The 21,425-nt window shown below is 34.5% G+C and overlaps 1 protein-coding gene across 1 annotated transcript in view; it reads left to right on the forward strand.

Moving 5' to 3' along the window:
- FGF10 (fibroblast growth factor 10) overlaps positions 1 to 20,190 on the forward strand; it is a 77,937-nt gene extending 57,747 nt beyond the window's left edge. Inside the window, exons 2-3 of the mRNA XM_081054068.1 lie at positions 14,365 to 14,468; positions 17,314 to 20,190. Coding sequence (XP_080910194.1) covers positions 14,365 to 14,468; positions 17,314 to 17,511 — 302 coding nt within the window. The 3' untranslated portion in view covers positions 17,512 to 20,190. The remainder of the gene's footprint in view (positions 1 to 14,364; positions 14,469 to 17,313) is intronic.
- Positions 20,191 to 21,425: the final 1,235 nt, after the last annotated feature.

A 21,425-nucleotide genomic window follows, 5' to 3' on the forward strand; every position in this document is an offset into this window, starting at 1 on the left:
TCAGTCCTCAGAGTACCTGTTACTTTGAGTTGAATATACATGCATGAAACAATGTAAGGAATCATCCTCCAGACTAGAGATCATGCTGAGGATGGAAGACAAATTGGGGCATGGGGGTGGGTGTGTGGGGGGGGAGGGTGTGTTCCTCTATATTCCTTGGCTTCGGATTTTACCCAACTGAGTATTCTGGGTTAGGTTGGCACACTCAGATAAACAGGGAATACCTGCCAATGGAGATTAGCTTTCCTTTCCTCGTTCCGAAGGAAAGTAAGTTTGCCAAAGTTGGTAAGTTACTTTGCATATTACTTTCTTCGGATAAACTAATTATTTTTGTTCTATGATTTTATATTGAGTACCTGCCATGGTCTAGGTACTGGTAGTACAGATGTGGCTCACAGGGAGAAACAGAAATCTGTTTTCAATAAAGTAGGGGTAAATTGAGTCTCTTCCTACCTCCAACCAAATTCACTTTTCTCGTTCTTCAGCATAGCTCTCATTTCTGCCAAATGATCAAAGATCAAACTTTTGAAAGGATCTGAAATCTGCACTCTGAACATTTCTCCTTGATATGAAAATATAACCAGTTTTTATATCAATGCATAAAGAAATTCAGCTACACTGTAGCTGTAACCTGTCCATAAGTAAAAATTGCTTAATAGAGTTGTATTCCTGAATTCCATTCCCACGGTCTGCCTTTTAAGTTTTTTAAGGACATGTCTATTTTATTTACTTATGTTTGATTAAGGTTTTTTAATTTTTAAAATGTTTTTTCTAAACAGTTTGTATAACACAAATGTGCATGTTTCTATTCATCTATTTAATAACAGTGACTATGAAATCTATGCTGTATTATGGGTCTTGTTTCTGAGTCTGTTTTGGTAAAATATTGAAACTTCAAATACATACCCTTCTAAAATTATATTATCATATTAAATTTGACATCTACTTGGACATCATCTATAAAGACCATTGTATGAAAACAAGTAAACAGTGTTTACTTTGAATCTTATCCAAGAATAATCTACACTGAAATGTTTCAATGTTTCTATTAAATTAAGTTATATTAAAATCACAGGTTTTTTTTCTGACCTTCTTGAATTAGTAGAGAAGGAAATAGTAAAACCAGAAATGAAATAGTATAAAACTACTGAATGTTGCTCATTCTTCTTTTATAGATGTTTTCATTAGTTTATTAACCTGACTTGCTAAAAAACCAACCACTTTACCTAGAATTATTTTTGCTATTTTGAAGGCAATTTGACAAATTATTATAAATTTTTATTTTATTACACTTTAACTTAATTTTTGACATTACAAGCTAGTCAGAATTGAGTAAGTCAATTCAAGCTCCTTCTTACAATTGATTATATGAATTATCAAACGAGTCTTTCTTTGGAGGGAAATGCTTTCAGATTTTCACCAACAGATGTAAATGGAAACATTTTTTCAAAATGTAAGTACTGTTTTATCCAGCTGAACTGAGGTGTACTACAAAGAAGTTTATGATCACTTTTTTAAAAAGATTGTTCGTATTTTCCAAAGTTTTAAAGATTTTAACAATTTTGGATAAAATTTGAATTGAGTAAAATGAGGCATTTGCAATTAGTGTTGTTTGAACATGCGTTTTAAGGTAAGATATACAAAATCAAATCAATCCAATACTTTTATTTCTCTTGGTGTTTCTTTCCTGTTAACTTTTAGTTTGGGGTTTCCTCTTTATCTCTTTTTCTTGTAATTGGGGTACCAGAATGTCTTATATGCATGCGAATTCAAGTACATAGTAGTTGTAATCTATCATACATTTTAAAAGGTGAACTTTCAGCTTTTATTCCGAACAGTTTACTAAGACTTGCACCAAGAACATTTGTCTGAAACATGTATATACAAGGTATGATCACTAAATATGGCGAATGTTTAAATAAAAAAAATTATTATAGTAAAAGACACCTTGACATTAATCCCCCTCAAAATACTCCTGCTCGCTTCACACACACTTATCCCATCGTTCTTGCCACTTTCTGAAGCAGTTCTGGAAGTCCTCTTTTGTGAGTGTCTTTACTTCCTCTTCCATCGTGAAAATGTTCCATGTCACACATCACTTCTGGTATATGGCAATTTCTGTCAAATAAAAACATTATGGTGTGTCCTCATCCACCTTATTCACCGGATCTGGCACTGTGCTACTTCTGGTTCTTCCTCAAAGTCAAAACGCCCATGAAAGGTAAACATTTTGAATCGATTCAGGACATCGAGGCAGCCACGACAGCGCAACTAAAGACATTCACGAAAGAGGACTTCCAGAACTGCTTCAGAAACTGGCAAGAACAATGGGATAAGTGTGTTCAAAGTGAGGTGGAGTATTTTAAGGGGGATTAATGTCAATGTGTCTTTTACTGTAATTAATTTTTTTCAATTTAAACATTCACACCTCATATATTTATATACATTTCTTCATTTATTGCCAGCTTTGTGTTGTGGCAATTAGAGGGCATTTCCATGGACTTGAGTCATGAAGAATCACTTCCGCTTTTTGCCTGGCCAACAAAGGGCAGTCTTCAGTTCACAGGGCCATGATCTTCATGAATATTTTAATTAAACTCCCCGCTTTTCCCCGGATTTCTTATTTCATTATCATGAGTTACAGAAACATATAGTTTTATATGTGGCAAATTAATCAATGTTTCACTTTGGCAAGTATATAGGTATCTTTGCACCATCAAATAAAAATACACATACTAATAGTAATATTTATATTTCTTTGCAAGTGTTATAATTACCACTCTCTAAGTAACTATGGAAAGAATCTTTGAAAGAGTTAAGAATTACATATTATTCCATACCATGTTGACAGCTTGGCAAAGTTACAATATACATGCTCAAAGTGAGCCTTGAGCTTGCACCTTAAAGCTTCTTCTACATTAAGTATTTTAAACTCCTTAGGGCTGATCATGCTTAGCTAATTTATGAACACTTCAATGCATCAAGAGAGTTTTTCTTGCCAGAAACTCAACATCAAGATGTGCTCTACTGACATATTTTATTCTTTTCACTACATTGACGAGCAAATATATTCTATATTATATTTAGTTATACTAAAGAAGTTCATAAAAACTTGAGTACATGTGGTAGACATGTTACAGAAACATTTTTAGAGTAAGTATCTGTATTGACTTGGTGATCATTTAGTGAGATATGCCAAGAAGTAATTCCTCTAACCATTTATGCTGGCTTTTAAATTTTTCTTCCTTAATAAACAAAATGCAGTTTTTGAGCTCAACTAGAATGAATTGTTTCTGTGTAATGAACAAGATAAATTAGCATATGAAACATTAATTAGATATAAAATCTTTGCCTGGCTGCCAACAGGCAAAGCACCTCATGGTACAGTATAAGAACATGTACTAACTATTTCAGGCTGTAAGTCATCTTCTAGAGGTGATTGGATCCTCAATGTCTCTCGGCCTCTACTTGTCATCTATTACAGAAGAGAATCAGAGATGAATCAAATAAACTCTCGATTTTGTCAAACTCATCTCTGATTCTACAATTTGTTAAAATCTACTTTTTTCTTAAGCGTTAAATGATCTGAACTTTTCTCACTAAGTAAATGAGATTAGGTTTTTTTTATTTAGTAATTTTACTTGATTCAGAGGCTCTGAAATCTGTGCTTTAAATGAGACTGATCACAAGTTTTGATTGAATATAGACTATTTCTCAAAGTAATTTATAATGACTTAGTTTTTTGTTTGTTTGTTTGTTTTTTGGTATGTGTGGGGGCAGTATTACAATCAACATGCTTCCCAATGCTTCCTTACCACAATAGATCTAAAAAATTTGGGTAGTTGTTGGCTTTTACTAGAGCATAACACATTTCTAGTATCATTCTGAATTCTCTATAGATGTTTACAGCAGCAATAACATTACAAGTGATTGCCTCAGTGAGAAGATACAAGCCACATTAGGATATGTGTGAAATGTAGGAGATGTAATAAGATTAGGGCCAAAGTGGGGTGTGGCCAGGATGTCCTGGCAAAAAAAAACTCAAAAACCAGAATTTCTAACTTTCTAGAATTTTTTTTGAAGAACTGACTTATTTACGAGAGAGTGGGGTAGGGGGAAAAGAGAGAGAGAGAGAGAGAGAGAGAGAGAGAGAGAGAGAGAGAGAGAGAGGGAAAATCAAAACTAATAAAGAGCTTTGTAAAATTTTATATACACATCTATTTTCTGATACAAATATAAGTTTATCTTTAAAAAAATATTGTTGGTAATTACTCTCTGCCTTGCTCCTGACCTTATTACCATTCAAATAAATTGTGCTGGGCTGTTTTGAGTGTATCCACATTCTCCTTTTTAAACTGTTCTGTTTCGTGCTATTTCTCACCATTTATCCCATTGTAAAATGGTATACGATGTCAATTATCTTGGGTCACAGCACATGTCTCAAACATGTAAGTATTTCCAGTATTTTTTTCCTAGATTACTGGTAGCTGGGAGGCGGTACGGTTCCTATCTTCAAGGGGCACACAAGCTTTTCTAGTTTTTTTATTTCATACAAAATGAGCCATACAACCTTTTCTCATTTTACAAGTTAATTGAATTTATATCGGTACTTCCCGTGGGTAATTCTCAAGAATTTCAAATAAATTCTCATCCTTAGAAACGTAAAATGCATGTCTCATTGTGATTATAGACTGAGAACACAGAAGGGAATATTTGAAACATGACACTATTGTTATAATATTGATAATTATCTATTTCGTGACATAGTTCAATAAAAGTTAAAAAATATCTCTGCTGGTGAGGAAAAAAAAGTTTAGTTTACTAAATTAATTGATCTAGCAGTGTCATAAAGAGACCCATGAGATGACCATATTAAATAATGATCAACATGGAAGAACTCAGTCACATTTCATTTGTAAAAAAATGCACTAGGATATTAATCTTTAACATACATTAACAATTAATTTACAACTGAGCAATATTGTCCATAGATTAGGTTGTTAGTTTCTGATACTTGTAATACTAGGCCAATGACAATGGTTAAATTACAATACTGGCCAATTAAATATAGCCTTTAAATTGAGAAATTCTCCTAGAATTTGTCACTGTGCATGTCAATAAGGTCAAACACATATTCTTTTTTGTTTGCATATATTCTACAACTTGAAGTACCCAGTGAGAATATAAAAGGTCATTTTTTGGTCTTAGCATATTGAGGAGGATATATCTTCTTATACAGAGATGATAAAGATATTCTGCAAATGCAGGTGCTGTTTCTATCTGCAATTCTAAATGAATGTCAAGGATATCTGAAAGAACTGTGACTAATAGAGAAACTAAATAGCTCTATTGCATTATGCTGAACAGGTCACCAGAGTCTAATAATACAAGGTATACCACACCCAGATTAATGATTAACCCACTTTAGTATCCTCCTTTTAAAGGTGGTGAGATCATTCTAGAGCAAACATATGCCTTTAACTCTGGGTAGAGGGTAGAGGATCAAGCGAATCCCTACTCATTTGTAACAATTTCTTGGCCATGAGAGTAACTTTAAAGAGGTCATATAGTTCTTTAATTTTTAGAGTATCAACACAATTAGTCCTATCAGAATGCCTATAAAATACTTAAAAGAGTGGTTAAAGGTGCTTACGTTTCCTCCAACATTTTCTTATTAAGGAGAAGAAAATAAAGATTCTGATAATAATCTTATTGAAAGTCTGACAAATGGGCTATAGACAATATGACAACAATGAAGTATATTTGTAAATGAATTTCAAATCCACATATTACAGTTATGCAGATATTTAAAAAGTACCACACCTATTTTTAAAAAGCAAAAGAAAAACCCAGTACTTATTTCCACATTCTCTAAAAATATTTCTTTGATATTAAGCTGCTACCATTAGTCATGTGTATTCCTGCTTGTGGTTCTTCCTTTCTGCACATGTTTCCGTCAATGCTTTTTTTTTTTTAATATAGCAAAGCCCTGCTCTTTCTCTGAATCATAGTGCATAGAAGACAGTATGTGGTCCTTGGACCAACAGAATCATGATTGCCTGGGAAATTGCTAGAAAATCTAATTCTTTGGCACCTTCCAGATAATCCTGATGCATGCTCAAGCTTGAGAACCACTGGTATAAAAGACTGGTTAACTTGCCACCCATTCTGATTCAGCAGACACTAAATGCCTACTCGATATCCATTGTCTGAGATTCTATGTAATCCTTCGAGCTACAGGTAATTAGCCCCAAGGAAACCAAAACTTAGGGAGAATTATTGATTTATCCAACGTCACACAGCTAGTTAAGTAGCGAGCTGAGATGCTGAAATAAATTCTTCTGCTCCACTTGTATCCCTTGCATTTTTACACCCCAGCTCTTCCATTAATTTCATCACATGAAATGTGAACTTGCTGTTTCTTTTAAATTTGTGTGTGAGGTTATTATCAGCCTCATTGTGTGTGTGTGTGTATGTGTGTATGTGTGTGTGTGTGTGTGTGTGTGTGTGTGTGTGTTTGAGAGAGACAGACAGACAGACATGGGGCAGCAGGATGGAGAGAAATGAGACAGGAAAATAAGTAGGTATTACAAAAATTACTTAGGTACATTTTCACATTCTCTCAAGACAGTTGAGTTAGATATAGATGTACTTTTTGAAATTGTTGAATCAAGCAACTATTCAGTCCCAAACAGGTTTAAAGCATGTGGGGACCCTTAAGCTAAGAGATATGAACATAGTTCTATCGCTCTTCCAGTAGGTGCTTTCCTTTCCCAGTCTTCAAAAACTCATTTTTTTTTCCATTTTGCATTCACTACTTGTGGAGTATTTTTCTAGACACGTGCTACCCATGAATTTGGTGAGAGTTTTCTAATTTATAATCTCCATTATATTTTTCGATGTCATGTAATTGTCAAGCAAGCAAACAAACACAGCAAAACCAGCATCAGATGTTTGTTAAAGATGACAGGCAGATTTTATTCAGACTACTGCAGTAAGGGAGAGAGACTACAATCTTAACAGAGCTCAATTCCAATTAAGACAAAGGTGACTGAGATTTTTAAGAGAGCACAGACAGGGAACAAAGGGATTATGGGAAAATGAAAAAGATGGGACAAAAAAGAGACTAGAGGTTATATATAAATGAAAAATTAGAGGAGAAAGTAAGTGGAGAATTACCGAATATGGTTTGGCAAGGTGGGTTGGAACAATGTACAATTTGCAGTTTGGCAGCATTGAATTTTCTTAAGTAAAGACTCAGCCCAGGGGCTGGAGTCACCTTTAGGGATACAACCCAGTGCAGATGGAAGCCAGGCTAAAGTTTAGTCAAGTCTCTTAACACAGTATTCAGGAAGGTTTTTTGACCTGTGTGGGAGTTCAACAGTTCACATTAATTTTTTTGAGGCTTTACTTAATTTAGCTCTTTCACATTAAAGAGAGGTGTAAATGTTGTTATTTGAAATAATTCTAATTGTTATGATGGAAATTATTTAGATATTGAAAACTACTATGTATTTTTTTTCTAGACATGATCATATAAACCTAGAATCTATTGAACTTCCCAGATGCAAAGTAGCATTTTACTGTGAAGAACCATGAGTGGAATCATGTTTTCTACAAATTCAAGGCTATAAATGAACTAAGTACCAGCTGAAAAAATAATTTCTGTATAATTTTTTTCAACACTGGTGTTTATGAAACAAAATTAGACCTCATGAGATCATTTACAAATTACCTATTGTAATTCTTACAACATAGGAAAAATTATTATATTTGTTTTATCGTAGACATGAAAGATTAAACTAATGTAGTTTGTGCTAGACATAAAGCTAGGTATTTTTGTTTCCTCAGTATTTTAATACCACATTTGTGATGTCCACCCTCTGGAATGTAACTAAAAACCTATAAAAAAGAGATACTAGGGCTTCTACACAAAACCTCATATCCTGTACTCAGAAAAGAACATCGCAAAAATTTACTCATATTTTTGACTCAATTGTAACAAGATTACATATTGATTTATCATCTCGTTTTGATGTAGGTACTCAGGAGTTCCTGACAGCATTCTACTTTCACAGCAGAGAAAGTCATCAGAGCTAATGTTGATGACACTGATTCATCAAGAAAAATAAACATTAAATTTTGATTATAATTTCTATATATGAACAAGGAAATGAGTGAATGTGAAGATGTAGTTCCCAATTTTTTAAAAATAAATAAAGTCTAAGAGCTGTAACACTTTAGTTACCTAGAAAATTAATCTATATGGAAGTTAACCCCGTTGTGTTGACTAAACCATATGCTTCTTTAAAATATTTTGGAAATTTTAACATCAAGTGTTCGCTAAAACTGGAGAAAAGTATTTAAAATAGGTAAAACTGTCATTGCTTTTGCTATTTTGTTTTTTTTCAATTTTATTTAACAAAGCCTAATGTACTGGAAAGATAATGGGCTTTGGATCCAAACACCAATTTATAATGACTTAGTTTTGAGTATGTGTTCACCAATTTATTTAATTTCTCCAAGGCTCACTTTCAACACTTAAAGAGCATGATATTTACCCGATATATTTTGTGAATATTAAATGAGGCATAAAATCATATGACAGATGACAGTCACTCTGAGTTCTTGATTTTTATGCTACAACTGTCTTTCAATTCAATTTACCCCAAATGGTGCTTTTCTTAACCAAGGATGTTGCCATGACTAGGGATTTCACACCCTGGATGGCCTTTCTATCCATGTTTGAAACCTTTTTTCCCCCCACAATTTTAATAGTAAATAGTCACAGAGCCATACATATATTGTTTTTAAAATTTCAAGGAATTTCAGATTTATAATAATCGACATATGAATAATAATATATTTATACTTTGTAATGCACTGATTTTTTCCCTTTGAAGCATAAAGCCTTTAGACATTTTCTTTTATCTTCAGTTTTATTTTATTTAGATGTGGAGTTATTAATTTACCTCAATATTTTATAAATATGACTCTAGTGTCAAAAGGAAAAAAATCTATATTTAATGAATACCCAGTTTTCCTTTACTCAGCCCGTCATTGGACTGACCACTCATTGACTTATTTATTTAATAAATATATATTTAGCACATATTATGAGCTATGCAATGTTCTAATAAAAATAAGTAAAGACCACTGCAACTGCTGTGGTTCTTTGAGAAAGATACACGAGTAAGGAGATAAGACCCACAGTGATTCTGAAATGAAGGCTACACTTTTGGAGCCATGTAGTAGCCCCACACTCCTGGGTATGTTCACATAATCTCTGAGGTATATAGTATAAATGTGACAATGAGCTCAATGAGCTCAGTAAGTTTTTCTATATTAGAACATAATAGATCTGTTTGGGACACTGAAAATTCATGAGAGAGAGATATACAATTTAGAGATCTATGTATTACATTATACTAATCATGATATATTTTACCACATAGACTAAAACTACAAACCAAATAGCATTATAATCTATTTTGGGTTAAAATATTTAGAGAATAATAACAGACGTGACTGATTCTGAATTCATGAGGCTCTGACATTTATTGAGCTGCTTCCAAGTTTCACAACTAATTTTTTGAAAAGTATATTCCTCACCCGGGAAAACACCACTGCTTCCCAATGAAACAGAAGCCTTACTTTCACAGAGAAGGTGGCCCCACAAAGTGGAATTCGTGGGGAGAGCCAGGTGTAGCTCAAACATACAATGAGCTCTCTTCTCTCCTCCATGCCTTTCTTTACTCATTTATGTTTCTCTGCCCAGAATATTCCCCTCAACTTTCCAAATTCCCACCTATTAATATCCTACCCGTGAAAGACTCACCTCAAACACCAACATCTTTTTCAGGATGACTTCTTTACTACTCAAGGCAATGACAACACATTTTCTCTCTCATATAGCACTTAATATATTTTCTTTGAGTTCTAATCACTTTAATTATTAATGGCATTATCCTACCCAGGTTTAAGACTCCTTAAAAGTAAAGACTGTGTTTGTCCCATAATGAAAGTTAACACAAACCCTGCACATTTGTGCTTAAATACATTAGCTGAATTAATTTACTCAAGTAGTCTCTAGGATTCCTTTATATATTCATATTCTGTTTATCTAAAAGAGACTAATGGGATTTTGAATATACTTTTACACCTTTCCCCATCTATATCCATTCTATTAAAGTTTTACTTTCTCTTGCTGTGTCCATGAAAAAATATTTAAGGAGAAAGCTACCATCTAGGCCAATAGCTTGTTTATCCTAATATCCCAAAAACAGACGTAGTCTTGATCCAACATTATCTCTGGGGAGAAAATGGGTCAGATATTTCTCTTCTGGAAAAGGATGAGAATGATAAACTGGGAAAGATATTTGTGAATGGCCACCTCCTCAGATTAACTACTCAATGATTCATCAAAACATGCCATATCTGTAAGTTAAAAGATGATTTACATGAAAATTGTGACTTCTAAGTTATTTCCATTTGGAGTTCATCATTTTGCAAAATCCTCTCATTACTATGGTGATGATGCATCATTAGGTAGAAATTGTCCTTTAATAGGAGCTGATTTATGTCATAATCACTTTTATAATATTATCAAACTTTATTATTTAAGACTTCAAATATAATTCAAAATAATCTTAACAGATTGCTATTATTTAATTAATGAAATCTGCTAAACGTTGGCTTTTTCTAATATGTTCTTTGAAAAGCTATATATTTTTAGATAAAAGACTTTCGATTTGCCTAAATCTTTACAATCCATACAAGATGGTTGGTAACTAGAGTCTGACTTAACTCCCCAACCTCACTTCTTACTACTTCCTGCCTTGTTCCTGTTACTCCAGTTGGCAAACCAAACTTATATTCTTTTCTGAAAACACCACACTGTTTCACTTTAAAGCTTTCACTCAACCTACAAAACTCAGTTCAAGTCTCATTTCTAATTGATAGTCTGCCTTGGAACCTCAGCCAATATGAACTGCCTTTATCTTTGCCTCCCTTGTCTTCCATCTTAGCACTTACTATCACTTGATATGTTTTATTGAAATTCTGTCTTATGTTCCCAACATGACAAAGGCTTTACAAGAGGAGAGCTACAACTTGACTTTATATTTCCATTTCCTAAAAGAGTGCCCTTCTCCTCATAGGTCTTTGTATGTGTTTGAATTAAACTGTCCAAAAGCCCTTAAACAGATTTACAATACCACCTGGTATATTCAACTTACAGTGGTATATTACAACTTAATATAAATAATAGAATTTCACTACAAGAATTTGTCTTTAAATTTATAAACTATCTAAATCATACAAATGGGAAACATATAGTTTATGTTTCCTTTTATTGATAATGTAATATTCAGGTGCCAGTTCCTTTGAGGAATAAATCAGTGCCTTTTTTATAACTTTAATTTTGAGATAATAGTAGAGTCACGTAAGTTGTGAGAAATACAGAGAGATCCCAGAAGCCCTTCACTTACTGTCCACTATGAGGCTGTCCTTCAATTAGCATTTAATTTTGCATGAAAGTATACACATAATAGAACTATAAGTTATCAATCTAACAATTGTAAAAGAAAATTCTGGTGTCTCTTCCCAAAAATACTTGTAAAGGAAAACTTGATCATCCTCACCAAAGAACAGAGAACACTGGAGAGATTTTTTATGAAATAAAGAAGTCCTCCAGACTTGAGCTTCTCAGAAAGTCACTCCTCATTCACAGATATTTATAATAAAGGCAGTCATTGTCCATTACCCATAAGATTATCAAATGATGACTTATTGGCACATGATATATCCAAAAAATTATTTTCAGAATTCGAAAGGACCTTTAATCACCTAGGTCTTCCATTTTTCTATTTTGAAGCACACAGAAACTTTTCAAGCTAGTCTTAAATAATTGAAGAGTGGGACAGATGGTTAATAGACTGATGGATTTTTTTGAATATTGAGTTTCTATTTTGTGCCAAGCTGAAAGAAACCCAGGGATTCCGAAGCTAAGTATGATCTACCATGTACAGTACATTTTTAGAAATAATCAGCCAAGGATTTGGTAATATTTATATTACAATATTTTTCCTTTTCCCAACTTAGTTACTACAGCTTAATCCTACTACTTGTTCACCTTGAAAAAAAATCTTGGTTTATTCTTTGCTAAGAATTCTCGTTCTTTTTCAATCTAACAATTTCCAGTTACAAAAGCAAACGTAAGGAACACCTTGCAATTTAATTGCCTCTTGGGCAAGCAAAGTAAATAGCAGCCTAAACATTTTACCCCAGATTTCTGCCACCTGCCCTGCTCTGTGTCTTCTGCTTATGACATAAATATATTAGATTTCCTTCTCTGAGACTCAGGCATTATCCTCCGTGCCGTGCCTGTTAAAGACCATTATCTTGATAAGTCATTTTGTCAGATGGTTTTCCAACAGGATTCCCTTGTAGGAATGGGAAAGAGTGAGGAGATACGATGCAGAGGCAAAATAGTCAGAGATGGAGAGCAAAATATTCTGAAAGTAAAAGGCTTAAACGTTCAATCCATCATTGCTCACCTATGTCACGTTATCATCTATTGTGTGACTTATACAATGTCAGTATCCTCCATTTTTTCATCTATAATTGAGAATAGCAATACCTCCTTAGAGGACTGTTGTAAGAATTAAAGAAATAAACTATGAGAAAGTACTTTTTACAATATGCAAATACATGTGTATCTATTCACACCTTGAGGGCAACCACCAGCTTAAAGAAAATAGATGTTAAAATTACAGATACTGTCTCCTTCACCCTTCACAATCTTTCCTTGATTTGAGCTTGCCAATTGAGATCTGTCTCACTCTATTAATGAGAGGATGTGCTGTGTTAGGTAGGAGGCTTCCTATAAGGTACATGGACAGAATGGTCCTTGGCATGTAGCTCTGGCACACATCTCTCTGGTTATGTTGACTTTGCATTGGGGAAATTTAAGCATTTCTATTAATCTCCACATGGCATCACCTTGTGAAGGAAAGGGAGGTGTTAATGTCTTGAAAACAAGACTCTTTTTTCCAATGGGAAGAGTACAAACACACAATTTGTCAACCACATTTAGGATGATACTTTTTTGGATGACAGGTAATATATGCTAAATGATAACATATAATCAACTTCCAGATCTTATGGGCTGAACCAATGGGAATTGGTGTGTCCTGTTCAGGATTATTCAGCTTGGTAAAGAAGTTCCAAAATCTAAAACTTGGAGGAAAACTTCGTTTTAATAATAATTAAGGAGTCACTATGTTCTAGACAACTTCTAATTATTTTATATGTATATCTGATTTTAATCTTCACAACACGACTCTGAGGGAGGTACTATTATGTTGTCCATTTTACAAATGCAATTGAGACATAGGCAATTGAGTGACTTCTGCTGTGGTCATTCACCAATAAATGCAGAGCCAGGATTCAAACCCAGACACTCTGGATCCGGAGGCCTTTGATAATCACAACACTTCTCTACCCTGAGAAAGCCTTCCCCAAGAGTTACAAGATAAGAAGTAGTTAGTATCCGAGGTCTTCTTAACCTAAACTAGGTGGGAATTTGGAGTAGAGTATCAAACACCTTTCCTCTAGCTACCTATAAACTTTTCAGAGAAAATTATCTCTAGATGCATCAACTGAAACTTGTGTACTAGTGGGAAGTTCTCTTGTCTATCAGTTACTAACTCCCTCAGTTTTCTCTTCTGTCTAGAAAAGAAAAAATAAAAAGCTTTAAAAAATGCTGATGGATTTTATCCCAACCCAGAGTAACTGATAAGACAATGTGGATGTGGGATTAGTCTCTCTGAGTCTCAAAATGTCAACACATTTGCCAAAAATGAATTTATCAGTTAAATGTAGCCAAAAGATTGAGTTTATCTAAGTGTCCTACAAAGAAAGAGTTTACCACTGTTTTCACAGATTGAGGTAAATCTGACGTATTATTGACATATGCTATAAATTTAATTTAATACCATAGTACAGATGGTGTGCTCTGATAAGTTTTTGTGAAATCTAGACTAAGATGAGTAGAGTTGTTTCAATATTTATGGGGTTGAAAATGCAGAGTTAGCAAAGGAAGCATTTTAATTGAAACAGTATTTTCCCTATATGCTCAGAGTAAAATTCAGGGGAATTTTTTAAAAGACTTACTATTTGTTTCTATATAATTTCTGGGTTTTTAGGCACACTGAAAGAAGTTGGGGCTTTTTTCCAATTTCTTTAATGTTTTGACTTTAGGACCATCAAAAATGAACTCAGTAATTGTTCCTGACTTTTCTTTCTTTCAACTAAATTTATGTGACTCTGTAAGTGTAGCCTTTTTTAATTGTTATGTTTTAGGTATCCTGGAGATAACTTCAGTGGAAATCGGAGTTGTTGCTGTCAAAGCCATTAACAGCAACTATTATTTAGCCATGAACAAGAAGGGAAAGCTCTACGGCTCAGTAAGTATTCTGTTTTTATTTTCAAAATTCACTTCAATAAATTACTACCACAGTTTTGGAATGTTTCCACCAGACATTGAATAGCTTTGTTATCGTTCCATTGCTAGTAAATAGAGCCATAGTGGGCTGGTCACCAGAGTTTCAAGGACTGACAGGGCAGCTCTTCCAACTCTATAATCTCTTCTGTTGTTCACCCATTAGTCTACCACACAGGCTGTTGCTGGCATTCATCAGTCACTGTTCTGAATTGCTAACGTGTCAGACTCTCATAGAAGCATCTGGTCAAATTGGCATGGGCACTGCAGACAACTTGGAGAAGAATTATTGAAAACAAAGATCCTGAATTGAGTAGAAAACCATATACTGTACACATATTACAACTGAAGATAAAACTGTTTGGGTGTTTTGTTCTGTTAAAATCTGAAATGGGGAGACATAACCAGAAATTCTTCATTTTGTGTGCCACTCAATCAACTCCAGACTTTATTTACCTAGACAATAGTGATTAATTCAGTTATGGAGCTGGTATCCAGCCAGTGCTTTGGGTACCTACCTATTCCCTGTGTTCCATACCAACTATTAAGAAATGTCACTTTAAAATGTGTAAATAAACTTATTTTGTTGATTAATATAAGGATGATTATAGTTCCAGCAGCTCTCAAACTTAAGGATGTGGCAGAATCACTGAATTTATTAAAATATATTCCCAGATTTTCTGGTTCAGTAAGTCTGTGGTAGGGGCTAAGAATTTGCTCTTTTGACAGGGTCCGAGGTGTTCCTAATGCTACTGGTTTGGTAACAATTTGAGAATCATTGGAACCCAATTGTATCCATCACTGATCTGGATATAGAATAGCTTTGTATTTTATTCATATTGGGTCCATTTATAATTGGAGAGTCAAACGTACTTTCACTTGGTCCCTTTGGCTAGGGTAAATGCATTTTGGGTTGAGATGGTCAGAGGAGTTTTAGTTAAAATTTTCTAATATACATTGCACTAATAATGAGCCTAGAAGAGAATAGACTATTTTAAAAAGTGGTTCCAGTTAGGGGTTCTCAGCATGATCACTTTTGAGGCATTATTTTCCTTTTCCTTTTCAATGAACACAACCATGTCCATCCTTATCTGCTATATCAGAATCGCTGGGTAAGAGGATCAGGTATATATTCTTTGAAGAGCTACTGGTGCATACACACAGTCAAAACCAATGCTTTAAAGTAAAGCCAGCTAATATGAATTTAAATTGAGGGAGAAAATGTAAAAAATTTAATTGTAATAACAGATTGAATAATTTTTAATTGATAAAGTACATTTCTTTAAAAAGGTGACATCAAAGAGAAATAGATACCTCTCAAATTAACTGTGTCCTAAAAATATTTAATACTTTTCCTCCCATTACCCCACACTTATTTCTATCCCAACATTGCTCATGTACGGTGCCTACGCCTTCTGAGGTCTAAGATCTGTGAATTATTTCATTCTCTCTCTAGAGCTAAAGTAGATACTCAGTTGGCTTCTATCACATCCATCACCCCATTTCAACGATCTGCAATGACTTGTCAGATATTTCTCTTATTAATGTGTTTGTTGTTGACTGTCTTCTCCCGGCAGATTGTGAACTTTAAGAGGGGAGGTTCTGCTAGTCCTCCACTATTTTCTCAGCGCTTAGAACCATAGAATCCAGAGTTCTGCAAGGCATAAACCTAACTACCTCTCCAATTAGCTCAGCTCATCACAGCCTATACTTTCCACTTCCAGCCTGTCTCAGAGAGAAACCCATTCTCTAACCACAGTGCACTGTTTTATGATTTTGCATTACCATCAGGAAAAGTGAAAAATTGTAACTTGTTGAAATTAAATGAAAAATCTACTCAGATTGAATGTCTTGCACAGGATGGAATAGGACTAGAAACTTTGCATCTAAAGGGTATACCATCAAAATTCATGAGTTCACACCTAATATAATTCTGTATATCAGGTGACAACCCTTATAATTCCTATCTTTATTTTTTTCAAGTAATTTCCGCCGATTTCATAAGCTTTCTTGAAAATATCAATTAGGCACTCAGACTGATTGAAAACTAGGACATGGATCGCCTTGCTTTGTGAATTACCATATCAAAGAAATTATAAATATGGTGACTAGTATTGCCTATATTGTATAAGCCTGATGGCTTTGATCTTGGGAAATTCCACTCTATAGCCATAGAGTTTTGGCTTTGTTTCAAGTGACCATGTGTTTTTAAGGGGATCTTTTAGGACAAAGAATTGATGTCTCATTCATTCCATAAATCCATGATCTCACTCTGGAGTTAATAATGAAGAGGAGGTACCTCACTAATCTGTAGACTCCGGCTTCAGAAATGTCCCACTTCCCTCATATCCAAACTAAAGCAGTTAAGAATCCAAAGAGTGGGGCTCACCATTTTCCTATAACTCTATTTTTCCCATGAGACATCCTAGTCATTACTCTGAAAAAAAAGGATTATAATGCTATTCTCTATCATTGACTCATCACAAACATTGTTAGTGGAATGTTTGCTTCTTGATAATCATTCTAGGCACTTCAACCGTGTTACAGTCAAGGCACACTAGCTTTTTAAAAGGGCCCCAATATGTGGTTATGATGATCAATTAAAATGAGCCACATGCCTTCACACAGAATCTGTTTTGTGGTTATGAGTTTTACTCTTCTGTTGTTGAGACTGTGTATTACGTGCACAACTCATGTACAAAAGTCAAAAGCAAACAAACCCTTGAACTGGAATTCTGTGGATGGTTGGGGTCACATAGAATCAAGTAGTATTGTCATAAAAATAAAACCACTTTACGTTTTCGTTGCAGAAAGACTTTAACAATGACTGTAAGCTGAAGGAGAGGATAGAGGAAAACGGATACAACACCTACGCTTCCTTTAACTGGCAGCACAACGGGAGACAAATGTATGTGGCACTGAATGGAAAAGGAGCTCCCAGGAGAGGACAGAAAACACGAAGGAAAAACACCTCAGCTCATTTTCTTCCAATGGTGGTACACTCATAGAGGAAGGCAATGTTTGTGGGTGCAGTAGAACCAAAGGCTCTTTTGCCAGGAATAGTGGGTGTTCTTCGTGAAGACAGTAACTCAAAAGACAAAGATGCATTGCAGATGTCTGCTTGCTTGAAAGAAAGGAAGTCTTTGAAGGTTGTTGTACTCACTGCTGACATATGATGTTCTTTTAATTAGTTCGGTGTTATGCCTTATAATCGAGATATAGGCAGATCAAATGGGATGGAAGTTATTCCTAAGTGAACAACATTGTGGCTGGGTTTTTGGTTAAGGTTTTGTTTATGTTTTTGTTTTTTAACTTCTGACATAGAACTGAAAGGACACGGAACAATCTGTTGAATGATCTTCAGAAAAGTTATTTATGGAATACGAACTCATATCAAAGACTTTCATTGCTCATTCAAGCCTAATGATTTAATGAGCAGTAAGACACGCAAGCATTTACTGGAAAGCACTTGGGTCATATTATATGCACAACCAAAGGAACTCTGGGCGTGGCATCATGGAAGCATTGGATAGGATTAAAAAATATAAACACATTAGTGTAAAACTGTTCTAACAAAACAAATAGTATGATATGCTTGTGCATTCTGCCTTCATCCCTTTCTATTTCTAAGTTATTTATTTAATAGGATGTTAAATATCTTTTGGGGTTTTAAAGAGTATCCTCAGCAGCTGCCCTCTGATTTACCTTTTCTTTTTCTTCAGCACACCACATGCATGTTCGTGACAAAGTGTTTTTAAAACTTGGCAAACACATCAAGAATAGGAGATGCAATGGGGGAAGCAGTGTGAATGCCCATGTACTATCAGTGGACTTTAATTTGCACTTCTGCAATAAGAACCATCAACAATAAATATGACAGTGCGTGGCATGGCTTGAGTGAGAGATGTCTGCCATCATTTAAAAGCATGTATCACTGCTAAGGCTTCCTTTCCTAAGAAATAGACCAGAAGGCTAAATTCTTCTCTTCCAATACATCAATGGGTCTCTAAGAATATACTAAAAGAAGGAAAATTAATTGTTAAATGCATTTTAGTAGCCTAGCCTCATTATTTACTAACAATTTTCTTAGCCATATGTCACAGTGATAAGTGATAAACAGGCTGCCTGCAAACAGAAGAACCCTTTATAAGTCCCAAATAGTGCATCTCCCCCAAAGAAACTATCAAGGAATTCGAGACGAAGTACAACTTTCCCAGGGGCTTAATCTGAGAAAATATATCCTGGTATATGTGTAACCATATACTGAAACCTGTTCAAGCTGTATGGTCTAGTCTTTACAAAACCAAATAAAACTTATTCTCTGTAAATTTAAAGAGCTTTGGGAGGTTCCATAACATAACCATATTAAAATTCAGTTTGTTAGAGCAGGTACAGGGAATAGTACGTAAGAGTCCGTATCACCTTGTATTCCACTAAATAAATGCATAAGCCTTATTTGCAGTGTCTGTAGTGATGTTAAAAATGTAGAAAAATACTTTGTTCTAAATACTTCAAGTGATAATTATAAGAGTATGTTGAGGCTGCAGTTTTATCTTCATATTTCTTGTTTTGGAAAAGTCTGGTTATTGTTTGGACACAGTATTTGGTTCAAGGAAAAGACTCACTAAATGTGTCCTTTTACTAAAGTTTAACCTCTATAAAGTCTGGTGTTTTGTGATCTTCTCTTATAACTTAATTGTGTCAATGCTTAACCAGCACTTTCAGTTAATATATTATTTAAGAATTAGCTTTATTAAGAAACTTTCCCATAACAGGTGATATTTTTCTCATTCCTTAAAAAAGTTGGGATTTCAAAACAAAATGCATTTGAGACAGTGTTTTTGGCTTATGGTTAAAGTCGCATTTCATGGGTCTTGGCTTCTAACTTGCCTTGTGACAAATGAGATACTAAAAATGTTTAATTTTTGTGGTTGGAATCTGTATGTTAAAATTTAATTGGTAACCAAGTCTGAGAGCTACACTGTAATGCATTCCTATCAGAACTAGATTATCTTTGTTCTCTGATTTTAAAATAATAATTGCACCTGACACATGAACATAGACCACCCACAACCAAAATTAAATATTTGATGAGACAAATATAGTATTAGATGACCACAGTAAAAACACATAAGGTACAAACTGGATTCACATTTCACATAGCCATTTAGATTACCAAAGAGACTATGTGTAAACAGTCATCATTACAGTACTCAAAACACTAAAACAGCTTCTGGCAAAATGTATCAAAGCTTGCAGAAGCCAAAAATAGAAAACATCTCCCTCACCTCTCCCTACTCCACACACACAAACACACACGCCCTCAACAGAGATACAGAAACAGTTTTGTAAGGAGTAATGAGATTCTCCTGCATTTAAAAATGGCATCTTTGCTTGATATTGAGAGAGAATTCTGGTCCCCTTTGCAGCTGGATTGTGCTACTGAAGGAAAAGCAGTTCCAGCCCTGAATAATGTATATTTTTTAAAAAGGTCATCACAATTTTGGGTGGGAATTTTAACTCCCCACCACAATGTCAAGGTACATAGCCACAAATGTGTGTCCATCTGAGTGCTGATTCTGAGGAGATTCCTCATAAAGATATAGAATCCCTTCCTCCTCCTACCTCCCAAAAGGCTGAACAGTGTATAGCATGTTACATTTAAATAAATTAATAAAAAATTTGGGAAAATAAAATAAAAATATTGTCCTAGTTTGTTTTATTAGCCTAAAACTATACCTGGCAATAAAGAGAGAAGCTCAAGTGTTGTGTGCATGGCAGGATGTGGTTAAATGCCCCACAGCTCCAAACAACAACAAAACAACAGGAAAAAAAATCACTCAAACATTTGTAAGGTTTATTTAATGTTTTACATGTGTGAGTCAGCTATCCTTACTCTAATAACAACCAAATGCTTTCGATTTTCCCTAAGTATTCAGGTCCACCTAGTTTACACAGTGGATAAAGAAGGATGAATTGAAAACAAGACGGCTTATGAAACAATAAAACTTTGGGAGGAAATCCAGGAGGCTACAAAATGTGATTTCAAGGGGACAGAGCAGACCAATAAATTTGATTTGAAAAGTAGAGAGAAAAAAATACATAGTAAGTTGGGTCCAGGGCCCAAGCAAGGTTCTGGAGACTATTTAAATAGAACAACATCCATGCTGCACATGTCTAATAATTTTGATGTTGTTAATTCAGGTTTTATGATTATTCACAAAAGTAAAATTTATCTTTTCCTTATCAGTGAAATCCAAACTTTGTTTAAATAATAGCAAGCCATGAAATATTTAAGAGAAGATACCTAGTGCATTAGAAGTAACACATTTAAATGCAAACACATACCATATTGATTAAGAATTCTTGTCTATTTCATTAGACAGGACTTATGCAACTTAAATAGTAAGGAAAAAAGAAGGATATTTTGGAAGGATACTGGAAAGAAAAGGGCAACTCTGAGTTCCACCAGAACTGGAACATGAAGCAACTAGGATCTGTTTCCTCTCAGGCACTCATTTCCTCTTATCTTTGATTGGCTTTATTTGCTTGGCTGCTGCTTATGTTTGTTCAATTTACTTTCAAACTCCAAAACCCAAAACATTTTTCTCAAGATACTAAAATGGAAACATCCTAGGTATGACGCCTCCTGGCCAAGTGTGAAAAACATAACCTCTGAGAGCTATGGGTATGACAAGGGATATGGGTATTGTGATTGACCAAGCTTCAGCCATGTGTCTAGAGTGACAAGGTATGGATTCTGGCAGGCTACACAATCAGAGCTAAGGGAAAACCGTGCACCAAGCAAAGGTCAGGGCTGAGCAGTGCAAAAACAAAACAGTACTTAGCTATATCCATTTAAATGAGACTACTGACTTAAACATACACCTTTTAATCTTGCATTTTTCATTAATTCGAATTA

This window comes from Rhinolophus hipposideros (assembly GCF_964194185.1).
Source record: "Rhinolophus hipposideros genome assembly, chromosome: 7".
In the NCBI taxonomy this organism is placed as follows: Eukaryota; Metazoa; Chordata; class Mammalia; order Chiroptera; family Rhinolophidae; genus Rhinolophus; species Rhinolophus hipposideros.